The sequence below is a fragment of the Lupinus angustifolius genome, chromosome LG19 (genome assembly GCF_001865875.1).
Source record: "Lupinus angustifolius cultivar Tanjil chromosome LG19, LupAngTanjil_v1.0, whole genome shotgun sequence".
NCBI lineage: Eukaryota > Viridiplantae > Streptophyta > Magnoliopsida > Fabales > Fabaceae > Lupinus > Lupinus angustifolius.
In genome coordinates, this window is record NC_032027.1 from 13,735,008 (window position 1) to 13,754,093 (window position 19,086).

The window sequence follows — 19,086 nt, forward strand, 5'->3', positions numbered from 1 at the left end:
ATATATGGTTTATGTTTCTATTTTTTATTTTCATGTCGTATATAAATGGTGTAAAATTACTAATAATGTAAAACACTTTACTGTGAATGTACAATCTATTTTTCAATATAATAAATCAATACTAGTATTGTATGTTGATAAACTAATTTCAATATAGAAGATTTATAAAAGTCAGAAAGAGTTAAAGGGATAATTTTTTATCAATTATTATGTTTGGCGATCAACAAGATATAAAATTATTTTTGAATTGGTATAATCCTTCCTCATTATACAAAAAAACATGTTTGGGAGCTTGTTTTGAGAGATAAGACTTTTTTTTACTTTTCAATGAGTTATAATTTTGTTTTGATTAATTAAAGCAAATGGCCAATATATGATTTAATTTTTCTTTTTTAAAAACTAGGATAATGGCACATACCCGATGGTGACTAATGAGAAAATATTGGAGAAGATTATAACTACTGACTAATGTATGTACACATTCTTAATCATGAGTACGAGTAAGAATCCTCTCTATTATTAGAGAAGCAATACCATACAATTAGAAACAAAAGACAATATGTAATAATACTTTTATTATTTTATTGACAATAAAATTACATTTCTGTCATGAGAAACATGCAATTATCTCTCTATTATTAGAGAAGATCCATTCTGATTATATATAACCTCATAAAAAAATGTGGATAGCTTTCTCTTAAAACTCCATAAGACCATTGTTGGATATTCTCTTTTTTCTTTTGCTATCACCATTACTACATTCCTTTTTTCGCTTCTAAATAATAAATGGAAATGTTCTTCCAACTAAAAATAAATATAACTAACATTAACATTAATTTTGATGCCTCTATGCATCACCAAAAAATTATATAATATTTTTCTTGTAAAAGGAATATAATAGTTACTATTAACACTAAGAGTCATTATTTTAATGGGTAATGAAAGAAATAAAAAAACAAAATTATGAACTACCAGAAGGTAGAGTGAGACTCTTATTATTGGTTTCGCTACACCATAACGATGATTAAGGATATATAGTATTGAATTATCACCCTACTTTACATATCTCAAAAATTTAATGCTATTGTAGATTTGTTGGTCACACAAATTTCTTAGAATAATATATTACCTCGTTTTAGAAACTTTTTCATTTTTGGACTATCAGACCCTTTCAACTACATAATTTTAGTAATATAAAAAACATATTAGAAATGAATTCATTTTTATTCTAAACCTCAACTAACAAATACTCATCAATTAAAAACTGAAACATTTCAACTACAAACTCTAACCCTAGAGAGTTAAGACTCATTCCATTATTATCTCATTTTTTATTTTAATTGAAAAAACTTGAAACGGGAAAGATTCGTAAATACGATAAGATACGAGGACTTCTCTGCAAAACAAAAGTCAGCACGTGAGTTTCAGCTTTACATAAACTTCAGTGTTAGAAAAAAAACGAAGATAGATACATAGATAATAGTTTGAGAGAGAAACAGAACAAAAACCCTTCTTTTCTCTCTCTCTTTAACTCGTTCACTTCAATTCAAACCAAACCAAATCTCGTAGCAACTCATGCACTCGCAACACTGAAAACGTCACCGTTTTGTTTCGTCTCAACATGGCTCTGGAACCTTACCTTCAGCTCCAGGAGCTGGGATCCAAGCTTGACACTCTTCCTTCTTCCAAAGATGCTCTCATCACGCTCCTAAAGGTTTTTTGGATTTTCATAATTTTCATTTTTCTCTGTTTTTTTAGGTTAGTTATATCCGTTAGTTTATGTTAAACGAAGTCATTTTTGATAGATTAAGTTGTTTTGTATCATGCAATAACTGAATTTAGCTCAACATGTGTTAATTAGGGTTTTTTGGACCAATGTTTTTTGTGTTTCTAAGTCTGCGTGGTTTGTAATTTGAGGATTGTTGTTGACTTGTTGTAAATGGAGAAGAGAAATTAGCTGATTTACCCTGTTTTTGAAATTAGCAGATTTACCCTGATTCTGAAATTGGCAGATTTACTCTGTGTTTGAAGCTGGCAAATTTACTCTGTTTTTGAAGCTGGCAGATTTACTCTGTTTGATGTGAAACCGTAGGTTATTTGAAACAATTTTGTGGAGAATCTTTTCAGTTAGGTTAATTTGTGAAGGGATTTGTCATGAAGGTGCTTTAGGTTTGAATATGATGTCATTGTCATGTTGGTATTATATTGTGATTTGTGCTGTAGTTGAGCTCAATAGGCTGTCTTTGTTTTTGATACGGAGAAAACTGAGCGAAAAAGGATATGCAACTTTGCATGAGAATGGAGGAAAAGAAGTGGAATTAAAATTTTCTACGGATAAATTAGCAGCTGCAGCTGCTTGCTTTTACTCTACTGTGTGATTTTTGAATGACTGAATCCCCTAATTCAATGCAACCTAGAATTTGTTGAGTGATACGTTATGGCATCATTATTATTGTGGACGGATTAGTGCCCCTTTCAATTTCAAAATGCATTTTAGGTTGAAAGGGTTGTTTACTTGAGTTGTATTATGAGATTAGTTGAGAAAGAAACCCAGTTATATTCCAAAAAATCCATTTGCATTTTAGGGATCACACATGCTGAATGCTTGGTCAGCTTTTTTGCACTGCTCTTAAAGTTCAAAAGTTTTGATGTATGCAACTGGGTAGTTGGTCGTGCCAAATAGCTGGTGATTGCAGTATCACAGTGTGTTTTGCGGGTCGCTGCAATGCTATTGACATGATCGTTGCATTTCTGCTTTGTGGGCAGTGTGGGCTGCTATTGTAGCTGCCACGGTGGGGTTCACAGCGAGATTTGTTTGTGGCAGGGACGACGACATGAAAGTGCAGCTTCTCGACGCATTAAAAAACCCTAAGTTACTGCACAACCCAACCGGGTCCCACACAACCTAACATGAAATACCCTTTCTTGTTTTTTTATATCAAATCCACTTTAACAGTGCGTTTCATATTACCGTTATTAACGGGTTGTGGTTCATTTTGTCTTCATATGTGTGTGTATTGAGTTTGTCTTGTGCATTTTACGCAGTTGGTTTTGTGTCTTGCGTTTTGCAGTGATTTTGTCTTATGTGATGCACTTTTTAAAACTTATATATTATGGGTTCTTCTGCAATTAGATATAAAGGTTCATTAGGTTTTCATCTCTTTATGTAACGCATATGTTTCTTCAACCTCCTCTAAATACTTTATCCTTAATTACTTTTAAAGAAACTGTTTTAATCATTAATTAGAGTATATCTTTAATTTTGTGCACCTTCTTCTATTAACATTTATTACGTGTTTTTATAAATTATTTAAATTGTCTTCCTAAACGTCATTGTAGCGGCCATCCCACTATAGCGTTTTGGGGTCGGCCGCTTGGTTTTGCTATCCAGGATTGACTACCTAGATATACTATACCAATCATATTACCTGGTTTCTTGGCCAAACATGATAATATAATAAATATTATCTTTCTCTTAGGGCAGCTTTTACATCTCCATTTCCTTCACTCTTAATGCTAATCCTCTTGTAAAAATTTGAGGACCTGTTGAGGGAATGCCTGGACGAACTGGCTCTATACTTGTGCTGCAAGTCTTTAATCGGACATGTAGTAACTAGTAATATAGTGGTTAAGTTTCAAAGAGTCGGTCTTTGTTGATTAAGCAACAAGCAGCACGAGGAGAGAAAATTGAGAAACATATATTGGATTGTGAATGAGGGCTTCATTTAAGGTTTACATACTACTGTTTAAGTTGGTCAAATGGACATACTAATATAGTATTATGATAGTTGTTTGCTTTATAGTCACCGTGTCTTTCAATTATGACTGAACTATCAACTATCTAATCACCACAGTAACAAAAGGTACTGATTTTGTTTAAGCTTTTGTTGAAAACTCTTTCTTTCTGCCCAAACTTACTATTAGAGTATTAGGGGTTAACAAGAATGGACTTCGCAGTGGTACATAGGATTTCCCTGCTATGGGTTTTCCATTTTCCTACTGCAAAATGAATGTGGTATGGCCAAGTAGCAAAAACCAAGTTGACAAAAGCATACAATATGCTTGAGGCCAAACGTGCGCTATAACGTTTTTTAATATTAAGCAGTAATTTTTTTTATATATTTATGCTGCTGCTTTAGAGCATAAATATTTTAATTTAAAGTGCAAGGCGATTTTTCATTGGCAACTGCTAATTTACTCACCCCACGACACACAAAATGTTTCTCTGCCTGCAGCAAGCAACAACATGCCTTGCTGAGTTGTATCAATCACCAGAAGCTTCAATATTGGTGTCAATCAAACCGTTTTTTGATGCAATTGTGAAGCCAGAATTGCTGAAGCATGAAGATAGGGATGTCAAACTTCTTGTTGCATCATCTCTTTGTGAGATTACTCGGATCACTGCACCTGAAGCGCCTTACAGTGATGATGTTCTAAAGGTGCCTTTATTTGCATAAGTTATCTTATTATATAACTTAGGTTGTCTTCTTATTTTTATCTTAATTGGTATATTTTTTTTCATTTTATTTTCAGCCAAGCCAAAAGTGAAATTTAGTTGGGAACAAAATGTGCTTCATACTGATCATTTCTATATCGCTTTGCAGGACATCTTTCAGTTGATTGTGAGCACTTTTAGTGGTCTGAATGATACCAGTGGTCCATCCTTTGACCAGAGAGTTGTTATACTGGATACTGTTGCAAAATATAGATCTTGTGTTGTAATGTTGGATCTTGAATGTGATGATCTGGTGAATGACATGTTCCGTACTTTCTTCACTGTTGCCCGGTTAGTTTATTATAAAATCTTTTAGTAAGCTGTAACGTTGTGCTCATGTTATGAGTAATATTGTTTCTCTTAAAGCTGCTGCTATTTGCTTCCAAGATTGCAAACTTTATATTTGTTAGTCTGTATTTAGTATTGGTTCCAGAGATTATTCTTTTTTCCGGTTACATAATATTACAAAATGAATTAAACATAATTAGACAAACATAAACTATACGTCTTCATGTACTTGGAATAGAGAGGCTAGTGCTGTAATTCTGTAAAAAACAGTGAAACCACTCTCTCATTCTATTGCCCCCTTTCCAACCTATTTTGTCCTTTAGTTTTTATTTGCAATAACATTTTGGATATTACGCGTGATGCTTGGCATATTATACTACATGAAACTGTGCTAGGCATAACACAATGTTGTGTGTGCTCAGGTTGATGACATCTTGATTGATTGGCCACTTTGAAATTATTTCCTTATTAATTTGTCAGTTGTTTTAGTGTCTAATTTTGATTTATCAGTCTTATGTATTGAGTAGTACTTCTGTGTGGTACCACTGTTGGGTTATTAATTATATAAGTAGTAATTCTATAGGATTCGACACTTAGTTTTTATTTTTATTTTTTTGGTAAACATTTAACTATTCGACAACAAGTTGAGAGTTAGGCAGGTATATCTCCTTGAATGTCAATTTTTATACACTCCTTTCCTCAATTGAAATTTTTCTTTGGATTATTGAGTGGTGCTTGTCTATTCTGTTTCATGCTCAGAGATGATCATCCAGAAAGTATTCTGACATCCATGCAAACTATAATGGTCGTTCTCTTAGAAGAGAGTGAGGATGTTCATGATGATCTTTTATCCATTCTATTGTCTATGCTAGGTCGTGAGAAACGAGTAAGTACTTAAATTTTTTCTTGTTATTGTTCAGTAACTGATGCTCTTGGAGAAAGAGTCTTATTATTATTATTATTATTATTATCATTTTGGTGTAACCTTACCTCTAACGTTATACAAGAAACATGATTGTCTGTAATTTTTTATTCCAGGATGTTACTGCAGCTGCGAGGAAGCTTTCTATGAATGTCATACAGCAATGCATAGGAAGACTCGAACCCGTCATTAAGCAATTCTTGTTATCATTAATGTCAGGAGATAGCAAGCCAGTGGACAGTCCATTAAAATACCATGACATTATCTGCGATCTCTATTCCTGTGCTCCTCAGATCTTATCTGGAGTTCTCCCTTATGTCACAGGAGAGCTACTGGTGATTAGTGATTTTTTGTCTTTCCTGATTCTCTATGTGGTTTCTTGTAGTATTTATTCCTAATAAATTTACCTTGTTGGTACAAAAAGATGTTTCACTGTGTAAATTTTGTGTTATGCTTTGTGGAGTTTCTGGGTTTTAGAATTTATAGTTCTAATGTCATAGTTACAAATCCTCCTAAAAGATTTTCCTTTGAGTAAATAAAGAAAATATTGAATGAAAAGTAAATGCATTCAATGCCTCCGGAATATAAAAGGCATTCAGTAATCAGTACTTTATTTAGTAATTAGGATGGTTATTAGGATAATTGGTTAGGAGGATTCATTTATTGGTTTGAAAAATAGTACCCTTGCTTATCAGTTATCATTCAATGTTGATGCCTGGATTCTTATTTATAATTTGGAACTTGCAGGCCGATCAGCTGGAAACCCGTTTGAAAGCAGTGAACTTGGTTGGCGATTTAATTGCTCTTCCTGGACCTTCCATTCCTGAATTGTTTCAGCCTATATTTTCAGAATTTTTAAAGAGGTTGACTGATGGAGATCTTCAGGTTCGCATGTCGGTCCTTGAGCATGTAAAGAGCTGTCTACTATCAAATCCTTTTAGGGCTGAAGCTCCTCAAATAATTTGTGAGTGAATTAAAGATATACACAAATTCAGTCTAAGTTTTTTGTATTTATAACATATCTGCTTATTTTGTTTGTGGAAATTATTTTAGCTGCCCTTTGTGACCGGCTGCTGGATTTTGATGAAAATTTTCAAAAGCAAATTGTGGCTGCTATCTGTGATGTTGCATGTCATTCCCTAAATGCAGTTCCTCTTGAAACTGTGAAACTTGTTGCAGAACGGCTTCATGACAAATCTGTATGTATACCTCCTAATTCTAAATTACCTTTTTTCTTAACTCTCTTATAATTTCAACTCACTGCATCTCAAGTCTGTGTTTTGCTTGGCATTTCCAGTTCCTTGTTAAAAAGTATACCATGGAGCGGTTGGCTGAGATATATAGAGTTTTTTGTGAGATTAGCTCGGACACAGTTAATCCCAATGAATATGTCTGGATTCCAGGGAAGATCCTTAGATGTTTCTTTGACAAAGATTTCAGGTGAAACACTGATGCTGCAAGAGTAGACATTCTGTTATTATATTTGCCATTATTTACATCATGGTCATTATTTTCAGGTTATGGATTTTTATTTTATTTTCCATATGTAAGATTTGAAGACAATGGAAACACATATCTTATAGTTTTGTGATGGTAAAATAAGGACTGATAATTTTTTCTCAAATTATTTTTATTATTATAATGTTGTTATCATTGTTGTAAATTTAAAGTGCTTGTGTAAGAAATTGCTTTAAACACAATCCACCTGAAGCTACATAGGGCTTCATTTTAACCCAAGATCTGAGGAGGATTACTACACTTATATATCATGGATTTTTTTGTTTGTATAATATTGATTCAAAATAGTGTGAACAATGGAATTCGATTGGCCCCTTGTTTTATAAAATCTGTTATTTTGAAAATCCTTGCTGTACTAAGCTTGCTGCCTGTTGCTTTAACTTGTTTTTATTTTTTCTTCTGCAACTCCTTCCGGTTTTCCTATACTTCACCTGTACATGATGGAAATAGTTGGACGTCTTAGAATAATGATGTCGTTTGAGTTTTATTTATTTATATTGTTTTTCTACAGGTCAGAGATAATTGAATCTGTTCTATGTGGGTCAATATTTCCATCGGAGTTTTCAATCAATTACATGGTTAAGCATTGGGTTGAGATTTTCTCTGGGTTTGATAAAGTGGAGGTCAAGGCTCTTGAAAAGATACTGGAACAAAAACAAGGGTAAGTTTGGTCGACTTCTGTGATGGCTATTACACCTCCTGGTGTATGGTGTCTCTGTTTTTCAGTTCTTATGGTACCACTTTTGTTGCAGGTTACAGCAAGAGATGCAGAAGTATCTGACTCTGAGGCAGATGAGTCAGGTATGTGATCTTGTAAGATAGAAAGATGAACTTCTAAATGTTAATTTCATGAGAAAAAGGTATTGAACTCATTTAACTGCAGGATAAAGACAATCCTGAGGTCCAGAAAAAGATCACATTCTGTTTCCGAGTAATGTCCCGTTCATTTGCTGACCCAACAAAGGCTGAGGAGAGTTTCCAGATCCTTGCTCAATTAAAAGACGACAATATCTGGAAAATTTTGACAAATCTTGTTGACCCGAATGCTTCCTTCCATCAAACTCGTGCACACTGGGTAATATATTTAGAAACTGATAGATATAGTTTTGAATATAGTTATTTGATAATCACCGTCACAAACTGCTTGGGAATTTATTTTCGGTATTAAAAATTTGAGAACTAAATTTTTGAAGTTGATACTCAAGTCAATTCCTCTAGGATGTATCACTAGTCTTAAATCTTAATAATTTATTGCTGATACATTATGCTTGTGTTTCAGAATTCTAGCGATCTGAGAAAATGTGAGAATCTGAGAGAAAGATAAAATCTGAAAATTTGGTTTGGTGACTGAATTAACTGAATGTCTGAATCACAGTAGCTACAGTGTCAACTGTCAAGTATTTATGCATAGTATCTAGACCATTTTATCTAACTAACTGAACCTAGAATATACCTTTCTAAACTACATTGGCATAATAATAATACACTGCACTCCAACAATGTGTCCCTGGATCTGCTCTGACGTTGCCTGTATTAACTTTTTCCAAAGGTATCAATAAGATGAACCAAATAGATGTTAACACTATAATTACAAATATTTGTTCTACCTTAGGATTCTATAAGCAGTATTGGAATGTGTAAGTGGTACATTCTTGTTTTGATTCAGACTAACTCCTATGTTTCTTTTATAGTAAAGAAAGAGTGGACCTATATTTCGTAGTTTGTTATTTTCTGATTTTGGTTATTTATTTACTTTTTTGCCCTCAGGATGATTTGCTTAAAATATTTGGTGAGAAACATCAGCTCTATGCGTTTCTGAATACCTTTTATGTCAAGTGTGCCTTATTGATTTTCAACAAGGAGCATGTAAAAGCTGTTCTTTCGGAGATTGTTGCTCATAAATCTGCAGAGGATTATCAGCGTATACAATCTTGCATGAATATATTGGTGGTAAGAACATGCCATATGGGATTATTGTGCTAGGCTCTTTAACATTTGTATTATGTTTTGTCTATTATTGACTATATTTACTTTTAAGTTCTTTGGAAAGAAAAAGCAGGAGGGCTGCTAATTGTTAACTCTTCTCTTATGTCTTCACTTCTGATTAATTTGTATCTTTGGGCATAGGTTGAATGTCTGTAGAATAATAATTCATCCCAAACATAAGCTATTAGGAGAAATTCAATGAATGATTATATTGATATTTCTAAGTTCTAACTCATGTTCTCATGCGAAAGCTCTTTTTAAGCTTAAGGTGTGAAGCAAGCACAGTCCCACCAGTACTTTAGGTCAAACTTGAATTTAATATAGAGTATGTGAGTGGTAAGGACTGTGCCCTTGGTTGAGGCACTGATACCATGTTATGGAATCCTTTTAATGATATCATATGCTTCTGCAATTTTATTATGTAGTTGCATGTTTTCATTCATTTTGGTCCTTTTGGACATGAAAATTACAAATATTGGATGGCCTATTCTAACTCTCTGGTTAACCCCACTTGTGATAAAATGCAGATAATTGCTCGTTTTAGTCCATTTCTTCTCAGTGGCAGTGAGGAGGAGCTGGTGAATTTACTAAAGGATAATAATGATATGATTAAAGAGGGTGTTTTGAATGTTTTAGCAAAGGCTGGTGGTACTATTCGTGAAGAACTTGCAGTTACATCAAGGTGCCACTGTTAGATTTGTTAACTTCTGAACATCCATTTCCTTGTATGGTATTCTTATGATTCCCTTGTTTATGCAGTTCTGTTGACCTTATGTTGGAGAGGTTATGTTTAGAAGGCAGTCGGACACAGGCCAAGTATGCTGTGCATGCACTGGCTGCAATAACAAAAGACGATGGCCTGAAGTCTCTCTCTGTTCTATACAAGGTTTTATACTATTAATTCATATATTATAATTTTGTCTAATATTTTTATGCTGATGTTCTCACCTTATATGCAGAGGCTTGTAGATATGCTGGAGGAGAGAACACACCTGCCTGCAGTACTGCAGTCTCTAGGATGTATTGCACAGACTGCAATGCCTGTTTTTGAAACTAGAGAAAGTGAGATTGAAGAATTTATAATAAACAAGATTCTTAAAAGTGATAGTGTAAGCCTCACAAATTCCTTTAATGGCTTGCTCGTTTTTGAGATAAATATGGAAGTAATGGTTTTTATTTACATGCTTGTTTAATTCCTCCAGAAAGAAGATCAAACAAGAGCATCTTGGGATGATAAAAGTGATCTTTGCAATTTAAAGGTAGGTAGAAAGAATAGTCTATTCTATTTGTTTAGATACTTCGGATAGCACCTGTAATCTATAATATGATACATTGGAAAATGCTTGCCAGTTAGCTGCTTTTTGACAGTTTATTTATTCTCTATTTCTGTGCCCCATCTCTTTCTTTCTCTCCTGCAGATATATGGCATTAAAACCTTGGTGAAGAGCTACTTGCCCGTTAAAGATGCTCATGTTCGTCCTGGTATTGATGGTCTTCTGGATATTCTTAGAAACATGCTTTCGTTTGGTGAAATATCAAAGGACCTACATTCAAGGTATACCGGCTGCACAGAGCTATAGTTTTTAATTAATTTATCTGAAAATTATCACCTTTTCTCTTTTTCCTGTCAAATTGGATTTGTCAGTTCAAATACTATGTACTCATCTATGCCCTCTTGCAGTTCGGTTGATAAGGCCCATTTGAGGCTTGCTTCTGCAAAGGCAGTTCTTCGTTTGTCCAGGCTCTGGGATCACAAGATACCTGCTGATATTTTCCACTTAACTTTAAGGACATCAGAGGTGGGCTCCTCCTTTTGTTTACTTAATTTCTTCTTGAGAATTTATGTTTTTTTACCACATTATTATCCAGACTACACTTTCCGTATGTATTATTAGCAGAAATTAATTTGTCAAAGTTTTCATTTCAATGTAAAAATCATGGCTTCACTTTGTCTTCTTTTGAGCCTTCTAGATTAGCTTCCCTCAAGCTAAGAAGGTTTTCTTGAGCAAAGTTCATCAGTATATAAAAGAGCACCTTTTGGATGCCAAGTATGCTTGTGCCTTTGTATTCAACATATTTGAATCCAAGCCAGAGGAGTTTGCAAAGGTAATTTATAAATTATCTGATCATTATAATCTTTTTTTGAAGTTGCAAATTTTCCTACCTTTGACATCAATTGCGTGTCTTTATAATGACTTGTCTTTGTTATCGTAGGATAAGCAGAACCTAGCTGAAATTATTCAAATGCATCAGCAAGCAAAGGAAAGGCAACTTTCTGTGCAATCAGACACAAATTCCTTGACCACTTATCCTGAATACATCCTTCCATACCTAGTTCATGCACTTGCTAACATATCATGCCCCAATATTGATGAGTGTAAGGATGTTGAAGCATACAATAATATATACAGGTACTGCTTTACCCATACAGGATTGGTGCATGCTTGTTGATTGTTTACATATTATTCTAAAATGGGTTAAAAAGAGACTTAAAAGAGAAAAAGAGTGTGTGTGGGTGGGGGCTTGGATTTGTGTATGTTGGTATTATAACTGTCAGTGCCATGTGTACTGATTTTGTAGTTTATAGTTTATATTTATTAGAAGTGAGACAAAACAGAGAGACAAGACACAGAGTAATTGAATTAGTTATTAGAGTTTTTTCATGTAGAATTAGTTATTAGAGTTAGTTGTAGAACGGTTGACTGGTTTATATTTATAGAAGACCAGAAGCCTTTCTGGTGATGTCAACTATCACCATCTAAATTAAGCACCAGCCTTACTCTATTACGAAGAAACACGGAAGATTAACTATCCTTATAATGTTAATATGCATAATACTTATCAACGGTTGTCCACGGTGTGAAGGACACAATGCGTGCCACCTGCTTTTTTTTAGTTTGCGTTTATGCATGCAGGGCTGCACTGTTAATTGATAGCTTATATAGAGTCTGAGTTTGGAATAAGGTTGAAATACACATATTTGTGCATGTGTAGTACACACAGGCTTTTGGTTGTAAGGGTTGCTTGTTAATGCTTAATTGATCTTCCCTGCCCAAGCACAGTTAGTTTTGTGCATGCATTGTTTTTTTTGCTTGACTGTAACACTTCAACGTATATGTTTTAATGATTTGTTGTACTCCACAAGTTATGTGTAGGCGATGTTTTTAAATATGAATACGGAATGCATCTTGTGCTGATAATTATAGATTTACTTCTGCTGGTAAGCTTTAAATTTGGAATATGTTCAGAACTCTCATTCTTGTGGAACTTTTATGCTGTGCTGAATAAATAGGCAGCTGCACTTGATACTATCACTGCTGCTGCAAAGAGATAAAGATGTCAACTCAGAAGTAGACACTTACAAGGAAAAGGAAGCCCTATCTACCATCACCATTATCTTTCAAAGTATCAAACACTCTGAAGATATGCTTGATGCATCAATGTCAAAGGTTGAGGATATTTTTTATTAATTTATGATATCGATAAAATTTGAAAATGTCAATGATAAGAGACTGCAATCTTATGTTTGTGATCAATGAATGGCCAGAATTCTCATGCCATATGCGACCTTGGGTTAGCAATCACCAAGCGACTAGCACAGAAGGACGTTGATTTGCAAGGGTTGTCTTCAGTTTCTCTACCTCCAATACTATACAAAGCACGTGAGAAGGACGATGACACCGTGGTATTCTCTTTTCTTGACATATATAATTCCCTTCTAGTATGCCAAGCTTCCTTTACAGTAGGGAAAATAGTCTTCCAAATAGTTTCTAATTAGGATACATTTTATTATCAAATATGTAGCATTACCATTGCCTGCATCATATCACCTTAATTGGTTTTAATTTTTTTTGATCACTTAGAATGTTTGTGTTTTAAGTTATAGATTTTGTTGTTACTTTGGCTCAACATATGGCAGTTGATATTTTTCACTGTTGAATTTTTTATGCTATAGCTCTAATATAGACATTTTGCATAATTTAGCTAGATTTTTAAATGGTGACAGCATCTTATTGTTTGACATTATGTGATTGGATTGGTTTTTAACAAGCTTTAATCTGAACATGGAATTGGGATGGATTTTATTCACCTTTGTTGACACAGATTTTTAACATCTGTAAGATTTTGGATCACTTCTAATTAGGAAATCCTTATTAATTCCATTTATTTCATCTGGCAGGTAGGCGAGGTGAAAACCTGGTTGGCTGATGAAAGTGTCTTGGCTCACTTTGAATCACTTATATTAGAAATGGTATGCCTGATGCAATGAATAAAGTCAAATAGTCACTTTTGGTGCATCTTAAATCTTGAACCATGTGATAATGTTTCTCCCATATTTCAGGTTCCATCTCAATTAGCTGAGGTTGATGCTTTAAAGGACAGTGAAAAAGACAGAAATGAAGTGCCCCTGGGAAAAACTATAAAGAACATAAAATCCCAGGGAACCAAGGGCAAAAAGGTGAAAAAGAAGAAGTCTGTACCAACTGAAACAAAAAAGACTGAAAATGATATCGACGTCTTAAATATGGTCAGAGAAATTAATTTGGATAACTTGGAGATGTCTGCTAATTTTGAATCCAGCAATGGTCATCAGCATTCTTTGAGGAAGAAGCTGCAGAAGGATCCAGTGTGTGCAACAAATAAAAAAAGAAATGGTAATGAAGAAACACCCTCTCCAGTGCCCAAACGTAAGCGTTCTTCCCTTACTCATGGAAAATTCAGATCAAGTAGTACTGCAACAGGTCCTCGGAGATTTTCTGCGGAAAAATCGCCTGGAGCAAAATCACTGGTGGATGCAGAAATTAACCCTGACACAGATATCAAAGCTATACCAAGAAAAACAGCGAAGTCACTGGGAGATGCCAAAATCAACCCTGATACAGATATCAAAGCTATACCAAGAAAAACAGTCAGAGGCAATGACCACTCATTAAAATCAAACATCAAGGTCTCTGAAAGTTATAATAAAGATGACGCTGATAAATCTGATGAGCATGATCTGCAGGTGAATCATACTGTCAAGTAGATACTATAACATGATCCTAAAGCAGAATTAATCAATGCTGTAGACTTATGCTTATTTACTGTCTCTGTTGCAGAGTCCTGATAATTTAAAGTCAACTGATAAGACTCAAAGTGGCAATTTCAAGTCGTGCACAGGGTCTTCTAAAAAGGTGAAAAGAAAAAGTATTGGAGGAATAGTTAAGGTAAATCTGTGTACAGCTTTTATAATCAGTGTTGTGGATCTTTCACCCACCCTCAAACACACAAAAACGATTTCTTTTCACCTTTTATAATCAGTGTTGTGTTCCAACAAGTCCCTCGGATAATAGTTTGATTTTGTTTATTTTTTTTATATATAGTGCACAGAAAAGGAAGGTGATACTGATGCTGAAGAACTAATTGGCTGCAGAATTAAAATTTGGTGGCCTTTGGATAAGCAGTAAGTGGCTATGATAAATCTAGAGAGATAGGTTGTAAAAGTATTGAATGGATTATCTGATGTTGATTTCTGTGTACTACTCGATTAATTGTTAGCATGTAATTCTCTAGTGTACTTTCTGTATGCCTTCTTTGAACCCGAGAGACATCGTTCTAAAAAAATCCCCAATGCATTCTCTTTTCCAGGTAGGATTACTACCTGACATTCACATATGTGTTGATGTTCTGCAGGTTTTATGAAGGCTCTGTTGAGTCTTATGATCCTTTAAAGAGGAAGCACGTGGTAAGCTCACACTCTGAATTGATGCAAAATTACTATGGCAAATAACTATTTCCATCCTAACACAATTTTACTGTGGCATGTCTCATGGAAGATATTATATTATGATGGAGAAGTTGAGACTCTACGTTTGGAAAAGGAGCGCTGGGAGCTTATTGACCATAGTCACAGACCTACTAAGGTCACTGATTTTCCATTAGTGTTCTTTTTCTGAAGTAGTTCTACCTTTTCTATATCTACTAAAATATATCGAGCATCACCATTGAAGTTTGATTTTTTAATTTTACGTTGTCTTGTCCAGAGGATAAAGCCGACAAAAACACTCTCTTCTCGTGAAGCGTAAGTATTCCCTTTACAATTTAGTTTTAATTTATTTGTTTTTGAATATATATGTGTGTGTGTGTGTGTGTGTGTGTGTGTGTGTGTGTGTTTCACTGTACATCTAAATATGAAATATTTCACATTTTTTAGAAAATTCTGATACATGTTCATTTGCCTTAAGTGGATGTGAGTCGTATTTCCACTAGCTTAATTGACATGATGTTGTATTCCATTCTGAGTGTGTCTTCTATTTGTGGGTTGATTTTCTTGTTTTATAGATCTACTGGGAAGAAACAGAAAGATTCAAGTGGTTCAGCGAGTAAAAGGACGACGAAAATGTTAGTGGAAAAATATGAGTTGCATTTGCAAATTTGTTCTATGTTCTATCATCATAACATGTATCATTTTGTGGTGTAGTGTTAACAGTAAACAATCTCCTAATAAGCATATCAAAAATGGACGAAAAGGTGCATCAAAAAGTATTTTTCATCAAGAGGAAACCAAAGAGAGTTCTGACATATCAGTCCGTGAAGAGGCCGTGATATCTGAGGCTGAGATGAACTCAGGTAATATATCTTAAAATACAATTATCAATTGTTTTTCTGACTGATAACATGTGATAATGGTTTTATGTATAAAGCAAAATTGTATAATGTATTTAATGTTTCAGGAACTGTGTAAACATGGTTATATGGTATTTTTTACGATAACTTATATTTATAGTTTAGAACCATGACTAAATCCATCCTCAACCGAAAATCTTTGCTTTTATTCCGTTCTTCATTTGCTAAATCATTTTAGTTTGGGAAATGATGGTGATTTTTCCGATTTTTTCTGCAAATTTCTTAGCTTTTATTCAGTTCTTGCATTTGCTAAATTGTGAGTATTATTCCTTGGGTCTCATCAGCTATAATTGGCTATTGATATTCTTGTTTTTCCTCATTACTTCTGCTTAATTTTTATCTACTTCATTATTATGTGAGACTGTAGTTTTTAATTGGTTTTCTATCGTAGGTGGCTCTGAAGGGGAACAGGCTGAGTCTGATGAAATCACAGTCAAGGAGAAGAAATCTAATAAGAAAGTAAAATCAGTTTCACGTGGAAAGAGGGCCAAGAAAAAGCAGAACTTGAGGTATAGGCAAGAGTCAGATAAAGAGAAGCAGGGATCAGATGAAAAGCAAGACTCAGACGAGGAGAAACAGGATTATGGTGAGAGGCATTTTGACGAAAGTGAGAGTGTCCCACAAGGAGTTCAAAGTGATGATGAAAAAAATAGTTCAAAAGAGAGAGCTGTGGATGAATCAGGTGGATCTTTGAGAGAAAATGTTAATGTAGAAGAATCAGGTTCTGAAGGGAATCAAAATAGCAGTGATGATAAAAGTAGCCCTAGAAAAGTGAAAAAATCTCTTGATGAGTTAACAAGTTCTGATGGTGCCAGAGTTGCTGAGATTTCTGATGATGAGCCGCTGGTAAATAACCAACCTTTGAAGAATTACAGCGCCTTCTTTTATTTACTTTTTTTTGTTTGAAAATAAATATTACATATTTAAGCTAATCACTGAGAATGGCTGATGCAGAGCAAATGGAAACTTCCCTCAGGAAAGAAAAGTTCAGGGAAAAAAAGGTGAACAGTTTGGCTGCTGCAGCACAAATCTTTGAAGATGGCAGCATTTTAGTCTCATTCAGTGCAAGTAAAGGTATCAGTGCCATTCATTGATACACTAATGGATGTGCTTTGCATGTTTAGGAAAACAACACCTGGCATGTTTTATTCTGTAGAATGTAAAACAACAATTGGCATGCTCATGTTTAGGAAAAACAAGTGGTTCAGGGTTTTAGGGTATTGTTATGCTAAATGACCATTAATTAGTGTAGTAATAATAGGTTTAGCATATGATTCATGAGGATGTGGTTCATCCTTACAACATAATTCATATTTGTTATCTGGATAAATTTGTACAGCCATATGTGAGGATCATTGTATTTGTGTCTGTCTGTATCTGTATCTTTAACTTCATACTTATGTAGTCTAAGCATATGTGACAAATATGAACTTACCATAAACTCCTTCATGTTGTTGTGTTGTGCATTGTAAACCTGTGGTTTTTTATTTTATGGACTGAAATGAGTTCAACAATCGTGACTACTTGGAATTCTTGACTTGTGATGCATATGTTAAGTTTGGCCAAAAATAGGAAAAACATGGTTTCTTAATTGAGAATAATTTATCTCTGTATATCCGGAGATAACTTATCTCCTTGTATACAGGATAACTTATCTCCTTATATCCGGAGATAACTTATCTCTTAATTTTACTTATTGTTTGACATGTGTATTATTTTTTCTTTTTATAATATATTTTAGAATGAAAACTTGTAGAGGGAAGAGGAAGAAGATACATGTCAAATAATGAGTGAATTTAAGGAAAGTGTAATGCAATTGATGAAATAATTGCTAGGGACGTGATTCACTTAACTAAGAGGGTTATCTCCTAGGCGTAGGGGAAATTAATCTCTCTTCTATCATATGGTTGGAATATGTTAGCAATATTTTTATTTGCGCATTATTTTTTTATGTATTTCACCGTTTTTCTTAATCAATGATGACAAATGTAGTAAAGAAACGCAATGTAGCTAAGGACTACTATCCGAGGTAATTATATCACGTCAATGAACAATTTATATTTCTCTCTCAAATTTCGCATCAAAAACTTTTTAAATCTTTTGAACTTAAAAGATTGGCACTTCAGCACTTACCTACATACATTTCCTACTAGCCAATTGTATTTTTAATTTGTTATTTTAAAAAATTATGATTGATTATATGAATAGGCAATTATAACTTATAAGTTTGAATAGCTTTTACCTTAGTTTTACATACATTATTACTAGTGAATTTGGTAATATTCCTTTTTAATTAATGGACTTTCTACTTGCCAGGAAAAACAATAATAGCTATGACTCATTATAGACTTATAGCATCATATCCAAATAATTGGTTTATATTCTCTTGGACTTATGATCAGAAAATATTTATGTTAGCTATTCAAGTTTATACTATTTTTACATTAAATAAAAGAACAGAAGAATACAATAATCAAACGAAATGATAAATAACGAGAATGAGAAAGCTTCTAAATTCAAATCCCCAATATACTAATTACTGTGTGTATGAAACAATCCAAACATATTATTAACTTGGCCATTACTAATAACTGTGAGTAGTTTACTTGCTCCACAGATTAAAACATTTAATTTTTACTTGCTTTAGATTTATCTCACTTCATTATAAATGAGTTATTGATATCATGCCAATCACAATGAATTCTAGTTGGATAACATTAATTGCTAAAACACCTTCATACTAAGAAGAATAAAACAATAGTGTTGGATCTTGATTAATATATTCGTATAAAAATATATATAAAGATTGTAAGAGTATAAAATAACCATAAATAAGTAATCTTTGTCCTATTTATAAATTAATTTATGTAGATTAGGAGAATTAGCCAACAGTACTTATTATTTTCAAATTTATTAAGAAATGTATTAATATTCCAAAAATACTAGTATTTAAACTTTATCAACTCCATTTACTTCTTTCTCCAATCCATTCTTATCCCTTTACATTAACTTTATTGAATAGTACCTAGCCAGTATGTTAAATCATTATTATGAAAAATAAAAGAGTATTAAATATAAAGTGAAAATAATAGTGATTTATTTGATACAAAATTATTTAATATTGTCCACATACTATATAATGACACTTATAAAATTCACCAAGTAAAAGAATAATGCACATCATATCAGTTTTCATGGTCTAGTTATAATT

At 33.5% G+C, this 19,086-nt stretch overlaps 1 protein-coding gene across 6 annotated transcripts; it reads left to right on the forward strand.

Annotated features, from left to right (window-relative positions):
* LOC109334251 (sister chromatid cohesion protein PDS5 homolog A-A-like) lies at positions 1,467-17,389 on the forward strand. Of its 6 annotated transcripts, none has more exons than XM_019569902.1 (33): positions 1,467-1,714; positions 4,236-4,439; positions 4,605-4,786; positions 5,543-5,669; positions 5,822-6,040; positions 6,453-6,669; positions 6,759-6,904; positions 7,003-7,145; positions 7,735-7,884; positions 7,976-8,024; positions 8,107-8,298; positions 8,991-9,173; positions 9,737-9,891; positions 9,969-10,095; positions 10,169-10,318; positions 10,412-10,468; positions 10,628-10,764; positions 10,891-11,008; positions 11,181-11,315; positions 11,424-11,620; positions 12,502-12,658; positions 12,757-12,894; positions 13,390-13,461; positions 13,552-14,214; positions 14,309-14,416; positions 14,573-14,652; positions 14,883-14,934; positions 15,026-15,112; positions 15,233-15,270; positions 15,531-15,590; positions 15,670-15,818; positions 16,267-16,721; positions 16,830-17,389. In XM_019569902.1, the coding sequence occupies exons 1-33, from the start codon at positions 1,622-1,624 to the stop codon at positions 16,878-16,880; spliced, it is 5,091 nt and encodes a 1,696-aa protein (XP_019425447.1). In that variant the 5' UTR covers positions 1,467-1,621; the 3' UTR covers positions 16,881-17,389. The 6 variants fall into 6 exon arrangements, with proteins under 6 accessions (XP_019425447.1, XP_019425448.1, XP_019425449.1 ...); XM_019569903.1 differs by having other exon boundaries at positions 14,883-14,931; positions 15,023-15,112; XM_019569904.1 differs by having other exon boundaries at positions 12,757-12,891.

Excerpts from the sequence above, each read along its gene's own strand:
- LOC109334251 (XM_019569902.1), top strand. The coding sequence starts at position 1,622 with ATGGCTCTGGAACCTTACCTTCAGCTCCAGGAGCTGGGATCCAAGCTT. Across the intron at positions 10,319-10,411 it reads AGATTCTTAAAAGTGATAGT|AAAGAAGATCAAACAAGAGC; the intron begins GTAAGCCTCACA and ends TAATTCCTCCAG. Across the intron at positions 14,653-14,882 it reads TGGTGGCCTTTGGATAAGCA|GTTTTATGAAGGCTCTGTTG; the intron begins GTAAGTGGCTAT and ends GATGTTCTGCAG.